At 37.4% G+C, this 20637-nt stretch overlaps 2 protein-coding genes across 3 annotated transcripts; one reads left to right on the forward strand and one right to left on the reverse strand.

Annotated features, from left to right (window-relative positions):
* Positions 1 to 199: 199 nt before the first annotated feature.
* On the reverse strand, positions 200 to 11960 carry LOC133521089 (F-box-like/WD repeat-containing protein TBL1X). 2 transcript variants are annotated; one of them, XM_061855846.1, is made up of 9 exons: positions 11674 to 11960; positions 11121 to 11298; positions 10888 to 11037; positions 5818 to 5963; positions 5533 to 5732; positions 5239 to 5359; positions 3780 to 3932; positions 3491 to 3682; positions 200 to 3401 (listed from the first exon to the last, which is right to left on the reverse strand). In XM_061855846.1, the coding sequence occupies exons 2-9, from the start codon at positions 11176 to 11178 to the stop codon at positions 2901 to 2903; spliced, it is 1521 nt and encodes a 506-aa protein (XP_061711830.1). In that variant the 5' UTR covers positions 11179 to 11298; positions 11674 to 11960; the 3' UTR covers positions 200 to 2900. The 2 variants fall into 2 exon arrangements, with proteins under 2 accessions (XP_061711830.1, XP_061711840.1); XM_061855856.1 differs by having other exon boundaries at positions 11650 to 11960.
* A 154-nt stretch (positions 11961 to 12114) lies between these two features.
* Positions 12115 to 16279, forward strand: LOC133521100 (uncharacterized). Its single transcript, XM_061855867.1, has 4 exons — positions 12115 to 12403; positions 12489 to 12683; positions 15101 to 15344; positions 15681 to 16279. The coding sequence occupies exons 1-4, from the start codon at positions 12266 to 12268 to the stop codon at positions 15842 to 15844; spliced, it is 741 nt and encodes a 246-aa protein (XP_061711851.1). The 5' UTR covers positions 12115 to 12265; the 3' UTR covers positions 15845 to 16279.
* Positions 16280 to 20637: the final 4358 nt, after the last annotated feature.

Consider the following 20637-nt stretch of genomic DNA (forward strand, 5'->3'; position numbering starts at 1 on the left):
CAGCCATGTTACGATGTCCATATTGCTACTATTTTGTCAGTAAATTACATATGAATCTTTAAAAATAACACAAATTCTATTTAAAATCTGGCGGCACACGTGACCGAAGAGTACACTAAACTAGGTCTAAGGCAGGTTAATAAATTTGTTTAGCTTATATACCTATTTTCTATCATTTTGGAATAAACAGCGAAACAACTTTCAATTTTATTGGCAATTTAATTATTTACAGCATAGATCTAAAAAAGTAAGGATAAGCCTATACAAACAATTCCGACCAAAAAGTGTCGTCAAGCAAAACACAGCGCCATCTGTTTTATACTGCGCAAACTACGTGGCCGATGTTCAGAGCAAAGATACAATCAAGTATCTTTGGCCAAAGATATACACGAAAGTAGACTGCACTCTCGCCTCCAAAAAACGTGTCTAGGATAATGGCTCGAGGGAGACCTTAAGTGCTAATTATATCCACACTTTATCTGGCCTTATATCAGACCCGATTTTGGGGCCGAAAAAAAATAGTTTGTCCGTTTCACCAAATATCAGCACATCGTTTACATTATTTGAAATGTAAAAAAATGGTTCGTATGCAAAAATATGAAACATTGAACATTTGTCGCTTTTACAGACAAATTATTGTTTACGTTTCCAATATCGGTAACGATGTGCTGACATTCCGTAAAACAGAAAACGATTATCAGGTCCGAAATCGGGAAGATTTCGGGCCCGTTATCGGGAAGTGTGGATGTAATTGGCGTTCTGATCTGAGGGCGTTGGCGGAGCGCCTCGACTCTCCTCTCACTCGCTGGTGATTGGCAGGGCCAAGTGAAGCAGTTTGCCTTGCTTGCCCCTGTCAATTGATATCATATTATTACATCGAGTAATATATTTAGTTTAAATTTTTTCTATTGTATTATTTTAATTTTTTGTATTGTTCAACGAACACAGGTAGTTATTAAAATTCACTAAGAATATTAAGTAGGAATCAGTAGGAGTTAAAACATACTAAAATGTGTTACATAAATGCATTATTTTTTAATTACATACAAAATACTTCATAACCAAAGAAGCATGATTTTCACTAAATGTCAACATTTACAAGGACTATTCTTAAGCGAGTCAATAAACTAGCTTAACTTCCCTAACCAATAAAAATGACATTTATTTTAATAAATATGGTAATAGGAGAGGTCTCCCTCGAACTATCTCGCTCGACACGATTTTTGGAGGCGAGAGTACAGTCTACTAATTTGAAATGATTTACCGATGATATGAAATCTCATAAGTGTATTTGATTGTTCTGAAATAGTTTTTACACAATGTCACAACACAATTAGGCATTTAAAAAAATTGTCAATGGCATAACGTAACGCGCTTCCACTGCGCAATTTGCCAGAATGCGATTTTGACACCCATGTATCGACCCCATTCGTAGTGCTCGTAAGGCCATATAAGTCTATGATTTACAGCTATTATCTTACTAAAAAATTATATATCTAAGAATCATAAATAGTTTATTCTCTTGCCAAATTATTACAATGTACCAAGGTGGTTTTTTTATTAAAAAAAATGATAAGTATTTTATGATTGACAAGGAATGATACCTTTTCTCTGGTACTTGACTATTATGATTAGTGTAATGTCATAAATGTGTTTGCGTTATAAACATACAATAATAAAACTATGTACATAATTCCTACATACTAAATTGCTGCAATAGCAGATTGAATGCTGAAACATTCGCCTTTAATTAGGACTCGTTCCACTTGACAATAGCGGCAAAAAATCTTGTATAAGATCACACAGTCATGATCTTTGACCATGCCGTCTACACCCTTTACTACACATAGATTGATGATTTCAAGCCTTATTTATTACATGACGTAATAATAGATGAACCACAAGCGCAGCGCTACACACACGGTAAATTTCAACCGTCTAATTATTAGGGTTAATGATGTACATACAGATGGAAGGATGGACGATGTAGGCTTTAATAGTAATAGGAAAGTTGGCACCCTTCGATTAAAGAACCTAAAATGCCCTAAAACAACTACCAATAATCCACATAAGAAGCATGCCTAGGTTTAGAATAGATTTCTTGACTAATTTTATATTTCCGTAATGTAATACCCGTAACTAAAACCGTAAAACCAAAGATTCATTTGATTATAATGTTGTAAAGATTCATTGTCGGTTTAAGATGTGGAAGACAGCTATAGAAGATGGCGTTGTTGTAGGCGCTTTAACGTTAAATATATTTGTTTGGCAACCAGTTATCGCATAATATACGGAGGGTACAGCGCCATCTACATAAAAATAAAATAAATAGTATAGGAAATTATTACGCAAATTGACTAAGTCCCACAGTAAGCTCAATAAGGCTTGTGTTGAGGGTACTTAGACAACGATATATATAATATATAAATATTTATAAATACATAAATGCATAGAAAACACCCATGACTCAGGAACAAATATCCATGCTCATCACACGAATAAATGCCCTTACCAGGATTTGAACCCGGGACCATCAGCTTCGTAGACAGGGTCACTACCTACTAGGCCAAACCGGTCGTCACACATTACAATTTACACATTTAATAAAATCAAATAATACATGTGAAATTCAGTAGTTTGAGATTAGTTGTTATTTGTAAAACATATAGAAAGATTATGTTTTTGCTATTTCGTACTTATATAGTCTGCAATGGTATAGAACTCCCGATAAAGTACGTAAAAGACAGAATGGCATCAAGTACTTACTGCTAGGAATATTCAATCTTTCTGTAGCTACTTCGGTTTCCTCTTTTATATCACCGGAAACAAATTGCCTAATGTCGCGTGCGCCGCCGTGAGTGACGCGACCGTCAAGTGGAACGAGCCCTGAGTGTTGTTCCTTATAGCTTACGTAAATCTAATACGAACACGCTGCCGTCACTAGCACTAGCGCCGACTTTGGTGCCGCGAGAGTTCCAGCACACCTCGAATATGCCGCCTGTGCCCTTGTACGAGTGTACCAGCCCACCGGTTTGTGTCGACCAAATATGCACACACTTGTCAAAAGAGCCACTGGCAAGAAACTTGCCATCAGGCGAAAAGGCCACACTGTAAACCGGTTCTGTGTGCTTTGTTAAAGTGTGTATACACACGCCCCTTTCGACATCCCACAAACGTACAGTGGAATCGAAAGAAGCACTGGCCAAAATAAGATTCATATTTGGATTCTGTGTTCCCGGACCGGTAGGAGACCACTTGATGGTATAAATTTCTTTTGAATGAGCTTGTAAATCATGAACACATGTATCTTGTTTCATGGACCAAATTTTCAAAGTCATGTCGTCAGAACAGGAAGCTAGTAACTGTCCTTGTGGGTCCCACTTTATGGCGTTGACTTCATTCTAAAAGGAAATAAAAACAATTATTATTTCTGGTTTATAAATATCATTAATTATCGATTTCTTTCTTACGAACTTAGCTAGAAACTTACAGTATGTCCCTGGAAACTCTTAATAGGTTTATCAACATGTAGTCTGCACACGTGAATGCACTGATCTGTAGAACAAGATGCAAAGGATGTGTTTGTTTGCCAGTCCACATCCAGTGCCGGAGCAGAATGGAAGGAAAACTGCTGAGTGCACTGCCCTGACGCTGCATCCCATATTATGGTTGTCTTGTCAACCTGAAAATAGAGTACCATTCATTGTCTTAATATTCAATGACTAATGAAAACGTGAAAATGTGTGACCCTATCATAGTCACTACTTAATTTAACTTACCCCTGCACTCAAAATGTAGTTTCCGCGTTTATTCCATTTCAGAGCAAATATAGGGCCCTTGTGTTGACCTAATGTGGAGGCCAAGGTTCCATCAGTGGTCCAAATGCGGGCGTAGCCGTCATATGATCCCGTTGCTAGCAGGTTACCGTCACACTGAAAAGTAACAGGTCCAAACTCACTCTCAAATCATACGTTAATAGGCGGGCCCATACAGACCGACCATACGCGCGAGGCAATTTCGCGTATGCTCGCTATGTGTGAACCCGTTTAACACTGAAATAAAAATGCAATCATGCACAACAACATTGTACATTTTCTATGAGATAAGCTAATACTATTAAGTGATTTTGCATGTAAAATCACTAATTAGCTTGTATTTTATTTTGCAATCTGGCAGGTGATTTTTAAGTCGTGAACAGTAGGTAACTACATTTCCCGTTAAAGCTCCTTTAAACTAACGCGGAGCCTTATTCAAATGACAATTATTGAGCTCCTTAATTAATTACCAATTAACAAAATATCCTTAGATATCAACATTTATGGTCAAACTACTAGTCAAGTGACTTAATTGCAATGATGTTTTGATGATATATATTGATGAAATTGCAATGTAAACATTGTAATGTGTTATGGAAGGTGGGGGTAAAGAATACAATCTCCATGTACAGTCAGCGTCAAATACTTCGTAGCAGTCAAAGTAGCCAAATAGTTCGGTACACCATATACTTATTTAGTATGGTGTACCGAACTATTTGGCCACTTTGACTGCTATGAAGTATTTGACGCTGACTGTACCAAAAAGTGTCCGTCAAAAAACCTTAAATAGGTGGCGCTACAATTATCTAGAATATTTGAAGAAAACATTCAAACAATAGACAGTGCACTTCACTTCGTCAATAACGCCTCGGTTCATAGCGCTACTCTGGAGAGATTTGAAACTATTATTAGTTATTGCCAAGATATATTTTTATAACTTTTCCAACTAGCAAATACAAAGAGGTTGAATTGAATTATCTGATTAATAGAGTCTGTGCGAAAAGAGAATCGTCGTGAAATATATGAGATCCAATAACGCCGGCCGGTAATTTAAGCAGGTAATTACTAAAGTAAGGACAATAAGAACGAAGAATTGGCTACTTGACAGTTAATTGTAAATAATGTCAATCGATCTTGAATTTTCTGAGGATCAAATGTTGATTATACTGCTTGAAAACGACTGCAATTTTGTACTACGACTCTTCTTTTTCCTCATAGACTCCAGCTTAAGAGTCCGTAACGTAACAGATCTATGTAACAAGTAGTTGGGTAAACATAATACTAGGTAAATGTGAGATTTAAAAAAATTAATTATACTATTTTTTTTACAGATTTGTGAATGTTTTTGCGTACAAGTTCTTATACTAAACGTATGAGTACGAAACCACGACTTATTAATCACCCTGTATTGGCTATTACTTACATTCCAGTCCAAAGAAGTGACATCTTTATTACTGGGCACCTCTGCCCCACCTTTCTGGATACAATGTCTAAGTACCAACTGATTAGGAGTCGTAGCAGGATTGTCAGACATATCCCAGATCCTGATAAGCATAACATCAGTCTTAATATAAAATTAATGGTGGTTACTACATTTACTATGAGTAACTATTAGCATACTGCGTATGAAAGTAGCTGCACAGTGCCATCTACATTAAAGGTCACAAAAATAATATTCCAAAAATGACAAAGTCTCAATACGCATATGTTCACAAACCTGGCTGTGCTGTCACCCGAGCCACTTGCCAAGAGATCAGTGCTGGGGTTCCAAGCACAAATAAACACCTCAGACTCATGGCCTCGGAGGACTGTAGCCTTGCTGGCCGGTATTTCTATGGACTGATCGACCTCCATGTTCTCAGGAGCACTCGGAGTCGCTGCGCCCCCAGTTGCCGCCGGTGGGTTACATGCTGTGACCTAGAGATATCAATTAAAACATAATGTTAAACCAAATGTGTCAAAAACTTAAATGCAGTGTAGTCTTTCGCAAAAACGAACTTACTTCAACACCATTTTGTTCCGTTCCTGTGGCCTGCTCAGCTCTAATAGCTTGTTTTTGTGTGTTTTGAGCATTTTGGCGAGCAGCAATTATCTCTGGACTGACGGCATCAATCAAGCTCAAGCTTTCAGTGAGACGTATTTCAGAACCTAAAGTAGGAAAAACATGAATAAAAAATACATATTTCGAACTAGGCATCTTGGCAAGAATGTATGTCGGAGTCCTAAAAGTTAACTCTTAGTAATACGCTACTCAAAAAAAACATTTGTGGCTCTTTGATATTCCTTAAACTGTTTCATTTCTACTGGCTGGCTCTTCTCTCCAAAACTTTGCTCACCATTTCGTCTATCATCATTAAATATCACTACAATTTTCTGTTTTCTCATGCTTATACACCGTGTTTTTATTGAATTCCGATAACTTCGGGGTATCAGTAAGTAATGTAAGTATAGGTACGTTAAGGGAAACTAAATGGCATAGTTAATTAAAAAAATATATTAAATATTGCATATAGCGTTGTAACACGAGCATTATATTTAACTCAACCAAACAATTGAAAACTGTGACATTCAATGTCATTTCCAGTGAACGGAAATAACCGTCCGTCCGTCATTTCGAATTCGAACATCAATCGTCCGAGATAGTATCTAGTTATCTACGTTTAGTAACAAATGTTTTAACTCATACTAACTAACCAATATGTAAACAGGCCCTAAGGCATGTGTACACGCTCGTAAGGGCCTTATAAGATAAAAATTTAATATTGATTATATCTCCGAAATTGAGTTAATTAGAATACCGGTATCTTTGAGAAAGTTACTTAATTTAAGCTCAGGGATGACACTTGAAACTAACGGAGAAAAAACACGGTGTAGACTAGAATGAATAACAAATAAATTGTTTGTCCATTTCATGTATTTTCAGTTATTATCATTAGTTTTAGATCATCCCATCCAGCATGCTACCAGCGTGCCATGGAAAGGAGCATGATAGGTGTACGGAAGACTGACCGGCTACGAAACACCCTAATAAATTAGGAATAGGACGAAAGTCCAAGACATTGCCATAAAAATTAGAAGATATAAATGGAAATGGGCTGGCCATACCATCCGAGGCACAGATAAATGGAGCAAGCGAGTCACCCAATGGTACCCAAGAGAGGGAGAGAGAGGAGCAAAGAGACCTCTAATGAGATGGGATGATGACATTGCGCAGGTAGCTGGCTAGCTGGCCGTACCGGGAGCAGAGTGGCAATAGATCGGAGAGAGTGGAGAAGGTTGGAGGAGGCCTTTGCCGAAGGGCAAGCAGGCAAAGAATACAAAAGATGGGAGATAGTTCCTACTGCTCTTTGTCCTGTAAATAAAGGCTATTTTATTTTTATTTTTTATTAGTTTTGGATCGGATCGGAGATAGTTAAATTACACTACTAAATGCTAATTGCTAGGACTCAAATAAGTCCGATATGTGAAAAATGTCTAATTTTTTCGACGGCTAATGTATGATAATACTCGTATTGATAATTGTCAGGGGGATATTCAAAGGGTTGATGGGGGTACGAGCACCACTTTTCAGGCTGGCAACATTGGGTTTCTTGCAGCTTAGGAACACCAGTAAAAGGATCAGAAGTCAAACTGTGCTCTAATAATTATGCATATGACACAGTTCTAGAGATCCTGGTCTATATGAAAACCTACAGGTTTTTAACTGCAACTACAGATTGAGGTCAAGTATCCTCAATCAAGACTATTAATATTTATTTGTATGTCTTTTCCATATCTCAGAACCATGGGGAGCGTGCCCGGACCTTTGGGAGGCGTGCGTGGGCCGAAGCCAACAGCACAGAGTCCCTTTAAGATAATTTAATTTAAAAGCAAGGGATACACGTGGCGGATACCATCCCCGAGTTCACAATATAATACATCCAGAGATGGTCCCCGCCAGGTGCACAGACTATTTCAGTGCAGCACTTTTGTGCATAGGCTATTGATTTGTAAGTTGGATGGACTCGATAATGGGCTATGTGAGGAGCTAGTCTCACCTGCCATGACAATTAGTGTCGAAATTGTGATAGACAATAAAAAATGGTGACTAGCCAACTCATTGAGTGGGCGCCTCATTGGCCGCACACACAGTGCGAATAGGGTAACACTTTGGGAGTGGCTGTGAGGCCTGTGAGGTTGTCGATAGGCGAGTCTGCGGTAGCGTAATTCTGGTAATCCGTTCAGCAGGCCGGCGTTATGACATTTATACTTCCAACCTGGAGCATAGGTCCCGCGCTTGGGACTCCACTCTAGCCGGCCAGTGAAGGCTAGCACAGAGGTGAGAACCAGATGAAAGTGCCCTCTGGAATAGGGGTTCGCGGTGTCGCTACTCACCGTCAGCTCGCCACCAGTTGACCCCGCGGGCTTATTAATATTATTATTAATATCACACAATACCTTGGATAAGTAAAGCATTGAGGCATTTTTTATTGCAACAGCAAAATGAAACCTTACAATTTGATTGCCTGAACAGAGTGCACTGTTCCTACAGTAGGAACTATCTCGCTATTATCTCCCATCTTTTGTATTCTTTGCCTGCTTGACCTTCAGCAAAGGCCTCCTCCAACCTTCTCTACTCTCTCCGATCTATCGCCACTCTGCTCCAGGTATATCAAACAATCCTATTTTCAAACAGATTTATTTTTAAATTTATTCTAAAAGTGCTAATTGCTTACTTGACAAACAATTTTGCACAGATTAGTGTGAAACGAACGTTTTTGCTTGTGATTCGTGAAAAAAGGAATGACTAATTCCCTTGCTATGTAAAATATCGGCTCGATATTAATAAATAAAGATAAACTACGTTTGTCAACATTGTCACCAATGCTAAATCATCATTCACTTGCCCTTATCCCATTCATTTGGGGCCGGCGCAGCATGTCTTTTCCTTCTATATCTTTCTGTCACCCGTCATCTCATCGTTCACTCGCGTTCGTTTCATGTCATCTCTCACACAATCCATCCACCGTTTCCTAGGTTTTCCTCTGCCGTTCCATCCCTCCACATTCATTCGTAATACCTTTCTCGTCACATGACTTTCATCCCTCCGCATCACATGCCCATACCACCCTAGGCGATTCGCTCTTACTTTTTCTATTATGGGTGCAACTTTCAGACTTCCTGTTATATACTCATTCCTTATCCTATCCATTCTTGTAACACCACACATCCATCTTAACATTCTCATTTCCGCTACATGCAATCTCTTTTCATCCGTCACTTTTAGGGCCCAACACTTTGATCCATACATGACGACAGGTCTTATAATGGTTTTATAAATTTTACCCTTCAGTCGGAGGGGCATCCGGGCGTCACAAATTGTTCCCGTGACCTGTCGCCATTTCATCCATCCTGTGCTAATCCGGTTTTTCACGTCACGGTCAATATCGCCATCGCACTGCACGAGCGAACCGAGGTACTTGAAATCGAAGCAGACCGGCAATGTAACGCCATCGAGGTCTATGGCAGCGAAACCGGAGACCGCCGAAATCGCAGAACATATGTTCAGATTTAGATCTGCTGATCTTCAGGCCAACATTCTCCAGTTTCCGCCGCCATTCCTCAAGTCTGCTCTGTACCTCGAGTCCGTCTTCACCCACAAGCACAATGTCATCAGCAAAAAGCATACACCAGGGTGCCTCCTCCTGTATATCCGACGACAGAGCATCCATAATAAGTAGAAAGAGGTAGGAACTCAGAGCCGATCCCTGGTGCAAGCCTACTGTGACACTGAATCTGTCGGTGGTGCCAGCAGTTGACTGGACGCGTGTACAACAACGGTTGTACATTGACCGAATTAGCACCACATACTTCCCAGGCACGGATTTCTCTTTCAGAGCCCACCACAAAACCTCTCGGGGTACTCGATCGTATGCCTTTTCGAGGTCCACAAACACCATATGCAAGTTCTTTTTTCCACGTCTATATCTTTCGCACAGTTGGCAAAGTGCAAAAATGGCGTCTGTTGTACCTCTTCCTGGCATAAAGCCAAATTGGTTTTATGTTATATCACTCTCGTCTCTCAGGCGTCTCTCTATCACTTTTTCCCATACTTTCATGCTATGTGACATGAGCTTTATTCCTCTATAGTTGTTGCATTCCTGCACATCCCCTTTGTTTTTAAATATGGGCACCAGCAAACTGTCGCACCATTCGTTGGGATTAGTTTCTTCATGCAACAACTTATTGAAGAACAAAGTCAGCCACTTACATCCATCCTCACACAATAACTTCCATACTTCTCCTGGTATATCATCTGGTCCTACTGATTTTCCATTTTTCATACCTCTCACAGCCGCTCTTACTTCATCCATGAATATTTCTCTCACTACACCCATATTTATCAATTTGTGATGCAGTACCCTGCTCCAATCATTTTCTTCATTCATTAACCTTTCAAAGTAGCCTAAATATATTTTTGAAATATTAACACTGCAGCGGTAATCAAAGATTTAAAAAGTCATCGCTTTGCAAGTGACTAGACAAACTCTTTTGCATTTGGGCTCATACTATCTTGGAATTTCAATTGTTTGATTGAGTTTAAGAATGCCTATGTTACAACAGTGCTATATACAGAATTTAATTATTTTGAATGAAAATAAATAAAAATATACTATGTTTTTGAAATTTTACTTTGCTATTTAATTTCCTTAAATGTATTTAACCATACCCCAAAGTTAATGAAGCATAAAAAAACATGGTGTGTAAAAATAAGATAATAGAATTTTATTGAGGTAATATTTACATAGATTAACATCAGAGTATTTAGGATACATATTTACATTAACTGAAATAGTCAGAGCATTTAGAGGCCGTTTTTTTTATATTTTGTTTGAAAAATATTTGTTGGGAACAGATATTATAATTAATGTACCTATATAAGTTAATGACAGAATATATAGCTGCTATTAATGTTTCTCATATTTTATCATAAATTTCACCAAGTTTGCCTTGCATGAAAGTCACATTTATGCATAGTCGTTCAATTATTTACTATTAACCATGTAAACATAACAGCACTGACTGTACTTACCATCTTCCCCATAAGTAATTTCTGCTGTAGTATATTCCAAACCCTTTTGAAGGATACTCAACAAAGCTGCAGGAGGCACCAAGGCACCATTGATATTGCTTTGTGATATATGTGACTCAATACCAAATGTGTATGCAGAGTGATGGAAACCTGCAATAGTTTGGTAGTTCTATAAAATACTGATATTATATTGAATTAAGTCACATAACATTACCATTATACGTTAACCATACCTGATTCCTGTAGGTATCGATACACGAGAAAGTTCACTTCATCACTAGAGTAACTCATTTTTCCACACTTTTAGTGTCCAGGATAAAAAGGTAATATTTTTTTATTACAGCATGCAATATAATTCACTTCTGTTTAAACGCACATCAATGAATGACTGTCCACTGCTAGGTTAGAAGCCTGTGGAAGGAATTGAAAGAATTATAAAATATCCAGAATTTATTTCTCCAAGTTTGTTATTGATCAACTTGTCTTCTACATTTTGAACTCGGATTTAGAATGAACCGAAGAAAAAGTTCAGAAAAGGAACGAAGTAGGTAAGTTCCAAATACAAGTGGGGTGAGGTAATGTCAGCAAGGTGAATCTTAATCACAGGCCAGTGAAATAGCGTCCAAAAAGCTCACAACTGCATATTTTGTAAATTGAATAGAGCATGACCCTAATTAGATATCTTTGCCGAGTCAACGGGAATACAAGCATGACCAAGCCTGCGGTGGCATAGGGCGATGGGACCGTGTTTGTTGAACTTACAGAACCAGAAAACAATGATCTTACAGGTATATGGTAAGTTGGATTTTAACACAGTATCTTCTTTAGAGTTCTTGGAGAACAAACATAAACCTGCTAGCATTTATAAATAAAGATTTAAAAAAAACCTGCTAAAATTTAATGACGGAATGGAAGGAAGCCTAGATAACTGTCAAATAACAGAATCGTCAATACTCGCTACTCAGCTACAGATTAATAAATAGTTACTACGTAAGTTTAAAGTATAATCTGTGGTGCCAAAAGCATATTACACAACGCGATCTCGTCTCGTCCGATAAAAAACGCGTAAGTATCGCGTAAGTGCCCCAATGGATATGTACGGATGTGTCTACCCCAAAGAATATAATACTCACTACCCCAAGTCTGAGCAAACGAGAGGTGTGTATGTATTAATGTATTGCTAACTCAGCCTATAATTTCACACTCTGTGGTCACCAAAATCCGGCCTTGGCGGCACCCATCAAAGTCAAGCAAGCCCAAGTTGCATCCAGTCCCACAGGTTCTTTCTTTATTTTACGTCGTAGAAATATTTAAGTGCATTTTTCTAAGGAAGTTTAAATGATTTAAGCTATTGAATAATCGTCATTATTAAATTAAAATGGCATCGAAAAGCGAATTTGATTCGATAGATGAGGAAATAAGAGAACTATTACAAAATTATAAATTTAAAAAAGCGACCGTTTACGAACCATGTACGAATACAAACATCAAGGAATGCTTAATTGGACTGACAGAGGTACGATTTTTGGCTTTATCCTTTTCTCGTGTACGTATTACGCTCTTTATTATTATTATTAACTACTATCTAAACAAACTTGCAGGAGTTCGAACTTTTGAATATTAATTATTTATTTAACCCTTACTTCGACTTCACTACGACACTGCATCCAGAGGCACTTGTGAAGCTTGTTAATGCTGTTTGGACACTGTTGCATTACCATAAAACCACAGCGGAGAAGGCTGAAAGATTAGTCGAAGAAAACCATGTACTTGAACACCTGAATAAGCAGTTAAATGTAAGTATATCTTGTGATTATAATTTGTTCCACGGTTTGCACTGTTATGAGACATTGTTACCTATAGTGTAGTAGAAATTATGATAGTATTGGCATCCATTTCATAAACTCAATTTTTGGGTAGGTTAATGCACATTTAGTAAATAAAATAATCATTTAACAATGAGGTACAATTGTATCTGTTGAAGTATTTAATTTTCTTTTAATCTTTATTTATTTATTTATTGGGGCTTATAACAAATGCCACCCACTAGGCTATGTAATGAAAACTACAACAATATGTGACTTAACACTAGTTCTATGTTAAATAATTTTATCTTAAGCAAGGGCGTAGCCAGCCAGTGAACTAGGGTGGGGGGGGGGGGGGGGTTAGTTGGTATTGCCGATGGCCTAGGGGAGCAGATGCTGCAGAGGGGCATGCATTGTATGTAAAATTTGAGCTCCAGGGGGGGTAGCCCCCCCCCCCCCTGCCTGTACCTGCCTACAAGCATGGAAGTAAGTAGGTTAAAGTAAAGAAAAGCCTTTCTATAGACTAAAGATGCCAGGCTGCTATTGAATCTGCAGACATCCTAGCACTTGCCTTTGTTTACTTGATTAATCAACTCTACACATCACAAACATAGCTAATGGAATGTGCCCACAGTGTATTATACAAATTTTGCCTGTAATTGTATAATCAGCTGAACAATAGAGTCATGAGGTTTTTCTGTTCACTTTCTTTTAACATCCATAAGGAAATAGTCTTTAGCATAAATAATAAAAAGATAGATGAAATAACCTTTATCCATCTGATTTAAGACTTTTTGAGACTTATTTCATGAACAATATACATACAATATCTGATACCCAAAGTTTGTTTATCGTAATTAAATAAATAAAATAAATAAATAAATATTATAGGACATTATTACACAAATTGACTAAGTCCCACAGTAAGCTCAATAAGGCTTGTGTTGAGGGTACTTAGACAACGATATATATAATATATAAATATTTATAAATACTTAGATACATACAAAACACCCATGACTCAGGAACAAATATCCATGCTCATCACACAAATACATGCCCTTACCAGGATTTGAACCCGGGACCATTAGCTTCGTAGGCAGGGTCACTACCCACTAGGCCAAACCGGTCGTCATCCTTTAAACGTAATTAAACCTTTGAACGCCAAGAGCCACTAAAGTGGTTGTGTGTTGTTGTGCCTACCATACCAATGACCACTAAAGGGGTCATGGCCAGACCCCGTTATCAGTGGTGAAAATTCATTGAAATAGAATCATAGGGTTGTCACACAAAATTCATTTAATTCGTGTACATTTGACATACCTACTGGTATAAATTTAATGTCGCTTAAAACAATTTAAGATGAAACGTATTATTTTTGGTTTATTATTGCACTGTCGCCGAATCTATATCTATGTCACGAAATGTAAAAATACACGTATGTAATATACAGGGAATAGGTAAAAAATGAGTTTCAAGATTTATGATTCCCAGTGTTACTTATTATATTTCATCAAAGTTACATCTGTAGGATGAAAAAAATAAATTTTATCTCAAAAAATTATCAATAACTATTGGAGAAAAAATATCGTCTATTGCACAGTTTTACTAAAATTACAAACCATTTTTTCCGCGTCGCATTCGGTTTATTTCGTTTTGCCATTAGCTCCATTTTAAACTGAGAGAATTCAGCACGATTATTCGGGGAGTTCATATTTTTACCGAACATAAAATTAAGTATATGACATCAGACAAATTTTTACAAATAAATGTCAATTTAGTACCTAAGTATTATTATAGAGTTCAACAACCAAATGAAACCTTTTTTAAGGCAATTGGCTTCACTTTATATATACCTACTAGCGGCCCGCCCCAGCTTCGCACGGGTATTCAACATTTATTTTTTAAATATAATATAGCCTATGTTCACCGGGGATAGTGTAGCTTTCCAACGGTGAAAGAATTTTTCAAATCGGTCCAGTAGTTTTGGAGCCTATTCAATCCAAACAAACAAACAAATCTTTCCTCTTTATAACATTAGTAAGATGAATGAAATAAGTAGGTATATTGTTTTCATCAAATATTAGGTATATCAAATTATACACGTGTAAATATTAATGTGTAGTGCCAGCCCTAGTATTTTCAATGTTTCTTCACCACTGATAACGGGGTCTGGTCATGGCAGATGCTGTCAAAGCAATTTTACCGTTGACAGATAAGGTTTAAATTCGTTTCTCACTAGTGAGATGCTGGTGTGTATGCTACATTTTGAAGCAAGAGAGAAAGCATTCAAAAGGTTAAAATGGGTACTCGGTTGAAACTGAATCACCTTTTTTGGAGAATATCATGATATAATAATCAATGCATTACTTAATTTAATTCTAACATTTTATTTGGACTGTTTTCAGAGCACTGTTGACAAACTAAAACAAAGAGTAAATACTGAAAAACATGAGGCCAAAACATGCACAGCAGCTGCCCGCAAAATCTCCAATCATACAGATGAAATTATTCACAGTTTGGCTGAAACAAAAGCAAAATTAGCACAAGTGAATAAGCAAAAGGATACTATGGAAAAATGTTTGCGTCATGAAATCACCCGACTAAAAATTGAAAATGAAAAATTATTAGACAGACTAAGGAATAAAAGTGGTAATTTATTTTATGAATTACTATCTAAGGAACATGCACCACTCTTCCTGTGGAAATATATTTATAAAATGGAAAGCAGCTCGGTATCTATCTGCTCTAGACTCCCAGGAGGCTTTAAGACATTAGGATCCTAAAGATTTTAGCAACAAAACCAGACTGGCAATCTGCTACTGCCAAAGCGTTATCTATCTAAGAGCAGAAAAACTTACACTACATATGTAGAACAGGATACAATAAGAATAATTGTGAAGTAATGACTAAAACTTAAAGAAATGTTAGTTACTTAGGAGGCCATAAGCCATGGAAAGTTTTACCATCATTTTATTATTGTTGCAGGCTTCACATCTTGCAGTGATGTGTGTGATTCTACAGTACTGCAGTTGAAAGAACGAGACAGGAGACAGCAAGCAGTGATTAGCAAACTGCAGAGCAACATTCAGGACCTGCTCAAAGAGGTTGTGGCAATGAAGGAAAAAGTTATTATTCACGGACTTGATTAAGATTGTTACTCCATTACCTAATCAAGTATTTTACTAATTATTCAACCTTACCTGGTCAGTATTTTATTTGTAAGCTTTTAAGTTATAGGTATTTTAAGACACTAATTATCATTTATAATTTACATGGCTACTGCATAATATCATTATACAAACAAAAGATTTAAAATAAAATAGCTACCTCAACATGATCCTTCATCTGGTAAGTACATAATTGTTTTGTTGAGTATTTGTTATATTTAAACTGCTAAGTGTAATACTTTGTTGTGATATTGGAAATCTTATGAAGGTTTATGTGATAGGTTTCACTCAGTTTTAATAGTTTCTTTAGACTTCTTAAAATAAGGTACTACAGTCATACTAATTTTATTGATTGATGCATGAAAAATGTTACTGCTAAAATCTTAATCATAATTAATAAAAATAAAACTTATAAAACGCTTTTTTATTTGTGGCCGATATAATTACTATAGTGCTTATTGCGAAATTATGATGGATAGACACCTTATTCGTCATGTCCGTATTTCTTACGTTTTTCTAAAAAGCAGGAAATAACTACCTGGGTCACAAAACGCCGTAGTGCTGTGATATTAGCTTTGCAAATAATTCAAATGTGCTTATTAGATACCGAGTCTTATTAGTCTGGATAATCAAAGAATATCGACATTGATTTTAACATGAGAAGTTCCGTATTCCTAGCCAAACCAAATACCCAATCTAAAAGTCCCAAAAGTAATTATTTTAGAAGTCTTTGGGCTGGCGCCCATAGCTACTTAAATTCCGTGCACAGCGAACAATAGTTATTTGTGCAACAAGAGAGGAAAGTTGTGTTTTCTTGCGAATGTTGATTGTTGAAAACACGAGATGTAAAATAACTTTTCTCTCGTGTGACACATATAACTTTTCACCTCAGTAGTGAGAACATATTAAAGGTTAAAAAATTCAACATCAAATAAAGTTAACCACATTTATTTACATTCACGAATGAAAGGCAAAGGCATCATCATTATGACGAAAGCTTCTAGAAATATTCCTGTATTCATGGCCTTCACTAAATTAAAATGCTACTTTGTCTCACTCAGGGCCGGATTTAGCGGAGGGCAACCGGGGCTACAGCCCCGGGGCCTCCACAATAGAGACTTCGGAAAATTGTCCATTATATTTGGAAAATAATTTGAGGCCAGGGGGCCTCCACTCCTTTGTTGCCCTGAGGCCTCCAGACCTCTAAATCCGGCATTGGTCTCACTCCCTGGAGTGACAAAGTAGGCTTGTTCGAGCTGCTGAGGTGAAAACTTATTTGACTCTTTTCTGTTACATCCACATGCCAGAGAGGAGGGAAGTCTCTCCTATGCTTTGCCCCTTGCTCTCATGCATAACAAAACCAATGCTATAATGCTGCTGTGGCGGCTGGTTTAGCTGGTTATATCAAAGCATTTGGAATCATTATGGTAAAGCTCGCTGTGGATCAGAGACAGACAAAAATAACTAAATTTTATTTCTTTTTTTATTAAAGGGAAATTATTTTGTGCTTTTCAGTAGGTAGATTGGTTTTTTGAAGGATTAAAAAAAAAAATTAAGTTATTATGGTTTTCTTTTCTTTTTAGGGTTCCGGGGCCAAATGGCAAAAAACGGAACCCTTATAGATTCGTCATGTCCGTCTGTCTGTCCGTTTATGTCACAACCACTTTTTTCAGAAACTATTAGAGCTATACTGATCAAACTTGATAAGTAGATGTATTCTATGAACCGCATTAAGATTTTTACACAAAAATAGAAAAAAAACAATAAATTTTGGGGGCTCCCCATACTTAGAACTGAAACTCAAAAAATCTTTATTCATCAAATCCATACGTGTGGGGAATCTATGGATAGGTCTTCAAAAATGATGAGGGGGGGGGGGGGCTGTCACTTCTAAAATAACAGAATGATAAAACTAAAAAAATATATGATATAACATTACCATGCAAACTTCCACCGAAAATTGGTTTGATCGAGATCTAGTATTTTTTTTTATACGTCATAAATTTAAAAAAAAAAATTTTTCATCAAACCCATACGTGTGGGGTTTCTATGGATAGGTCTTCAAAAATGATATTGAGGTTTCTAATATCATTTTTTTTCTAAACTAAATAGTTTGCGCGAGAGACACTTCCAAAGTGGTAAAATGTGTCGTCCCCCCCTCCCCCCCCCCTGTAACTTCTAAAATAACAGAATGATAAAACTTGCAATGCAAACTTCCATCGAAAATTGGTTTGAACGAGATCTAGTAAGTAGTTTTTTTTAATACGTCATAAATGGTACGGAACCCTTCATGGGCGACTCCGACTCGCACTTGGCCTCTTTTATTTAATTCTTGTAAAAAAAAGTTATTTCTGTTTTGTTTTTTTTTTTTTTGTATTCGCTTTTTTTAGTCTTAAGTGATTGGGCTAGCCAGCGAACGAAAAAAACAGAAGACTAACGCCAAACAAAATATCAAAATATATAAAACACGCAATACTAATAATGGACCAATTACAACTCGTCAAAGTTCAGGGCTTGTTTTCTTCGACGAAACTTCATTTGACCATGATAAGTCAATTCGGATAGGGATACGCGGCCAGCGATACACGGCCAGCAACCCCGTTTCTCGCTGAGATTTGTGTAGTGCTTTTCTCAAACTTGCAATAAAGAAAAAAGAAAAAAAAGAGGATGTTGATGAATGTTTCATGTCCTAATGTGATAGGTTATTCAGTGCGTGGGGTATTGAAGGGGACCAAAAATGTAATTATTTTTACGCTACGACGCATGGTTTAGGAGATACAACCCTGTTAGGATTTCTGCATGACTAAAAAAAAACTTTATGCGGCTGTATCTCCGAAACCGTGCGTCGTAGCGCAAAAATAATCAAATTTTTGTTCCCCTTTGAATCCCCGAATATTAAGATTAGATTATATTATCTTGATGTAATAAACACAAAAAAGAAAAAGAAACACAAAAAAGACAAAAAAAAAGCATAATAGCAGAATTTTCTTATAGGTTTTTTTATGGTTGAATGCCAAGACATAATTTGACGTTTAAAAAAAAGGGAGGTTGCCTTACAGGCCTAGGTGTGTAAGGCTGTATGAAATTCGTTTACATATCATCTTCACTCATCGCACCTGATATGTAGTATTTCCGGACCTAATTTGAAGTAAGTCATGTCAACATATTACAAGTTTGAGAAAAAGCTTATTATTTGTTCATTTATTGCACGTGTTTAAAGGCAATTAAGCCTTCGAACCAATTAATACATTGTGTCGTTCATCTTATAGGGCACCTGCAGTGCCGGATTAAGAAATTTTGATGCCCTAAGCATTTCTAGATCTTGGTGCCCCCTCTGCCTAGGCTCATCCAGATTACATTGACAACATTGTTTTTTTTTTGGTAAATTAAGTGACGTTCATGGTCGCATTACTGCTGCAATTTGTATTTTCAATCCTTTACTTATTTTATCAAGGAAATTGACAGTGCTGCAGCAGTAACTTTGCAACAGTAGGTAATGCTGGTGCAGTCGCCATCCTAATGTCACCTTTATCAAAGCATGCGTGAACTAAATGAGTGAAATTACCTATATCTATGATTGTGTACTTGCCTTTCCGGCTAACTATGTGATTAAAACCTGCTTTGGTTCACTTCGCAATTAAACCCTAGAAGTAACATGACTAAAAGTAACCCGAAAGTTACATAAGGACTGAGGCCCAGAGGCAATTGTAAATTCGTATGTGGAGACAACACGTCGAAAGTGGTTCGCGGTTGACCCTCAGTTGTTTCCACCGTGGCGGGCAATCGTGCGAGGCCGAAGGCCGAACTGCAGGATAGCAGTTTTTGGAATTAAACCAATAGTGGCAATAGTCAAAAAACGATTCCAACGGCCATGCTCTTCATAAGGTTGAAGATCCGGAGTGTCCACTTGGCGCTTCCGAGCAAGACCTAAAGGCGGAGTTGCGAGAGAGCTGGGTTTTGTAACTGACTGAAAAAAATACCCAGTGTAAGCGAGGACTAAGGCCGAGCTCCACACAGGGTTGAAAAGGGAGGTTTTTTGAGAAGCGCATTCATGTGAGGCCAAAGGTCGAGCTTCAGCAGGGCCGAGCTCTGGCAAGAATCTATGGCCAAGTGCCTTAAAACACTAAGTCGAAAGCTGAGCTCTTCATAAGGCTGAAAGCGCGGTCGGATCGGCGCTTTTACGTATGAGGCCAAAGGCCACGCTGCAAGAAAGCAGAACTTGGAATTGACAAATTGTGTGAATGAGGCCAAAGGCTGAGGTCTTCATAAGGTTAGACGCCTGGAGAGTCTTATGGCGGCGCGCTATAAAAAAAAAACCAATGGCGAATTGTAAACAAGGCATACTGCCCAGCCGCGAGAGACGAAAGCCTGGATTTGGACAAATGACCAAGTTTATGCCAACTTTTGCATATTCATATTCATATATTTATTCATAATAATTCATATTATATGTCACAATATTATTTAAAATTAATTATTTACAAAACATGACATTTACAAGCATAAAGTAAAAAGCCGAGTATGAATAAGACCTAACGAAATTGAACCAATGTGATCATGGCTCTCCTGCTGCTCGGCATTTGGCCTTGCTCAAACGGGCACTTGATTAGAGTTAGTTGCAGCCGATTAAATAGGCGTTTTGAACCGAAGATTTCCTTTGGCAGGATTGGCCCCTAGGAGTTAGGATCCAAGGGTTGATTTAGTTAAGAAGTGAAGCCACCAAGTATCGTTTTCGTATAAATCGGGAATGCCGAACTCATTTGCGAGTATGGTAT

This window comes from Cydia pomonella, chromosome 1, assembly GCF_033807575.1.
Source record: "Cydia pomonella isolate Wapato2018A chromosome 1, ilCydPomo1, whole genome shotgun sequence".
Lineage (NCBI taxonomy): Eukaryota > Metazoa > Arthropoda > Insecta > Lepidoptera > Tortricidae > Cydia > Cydia pomonella.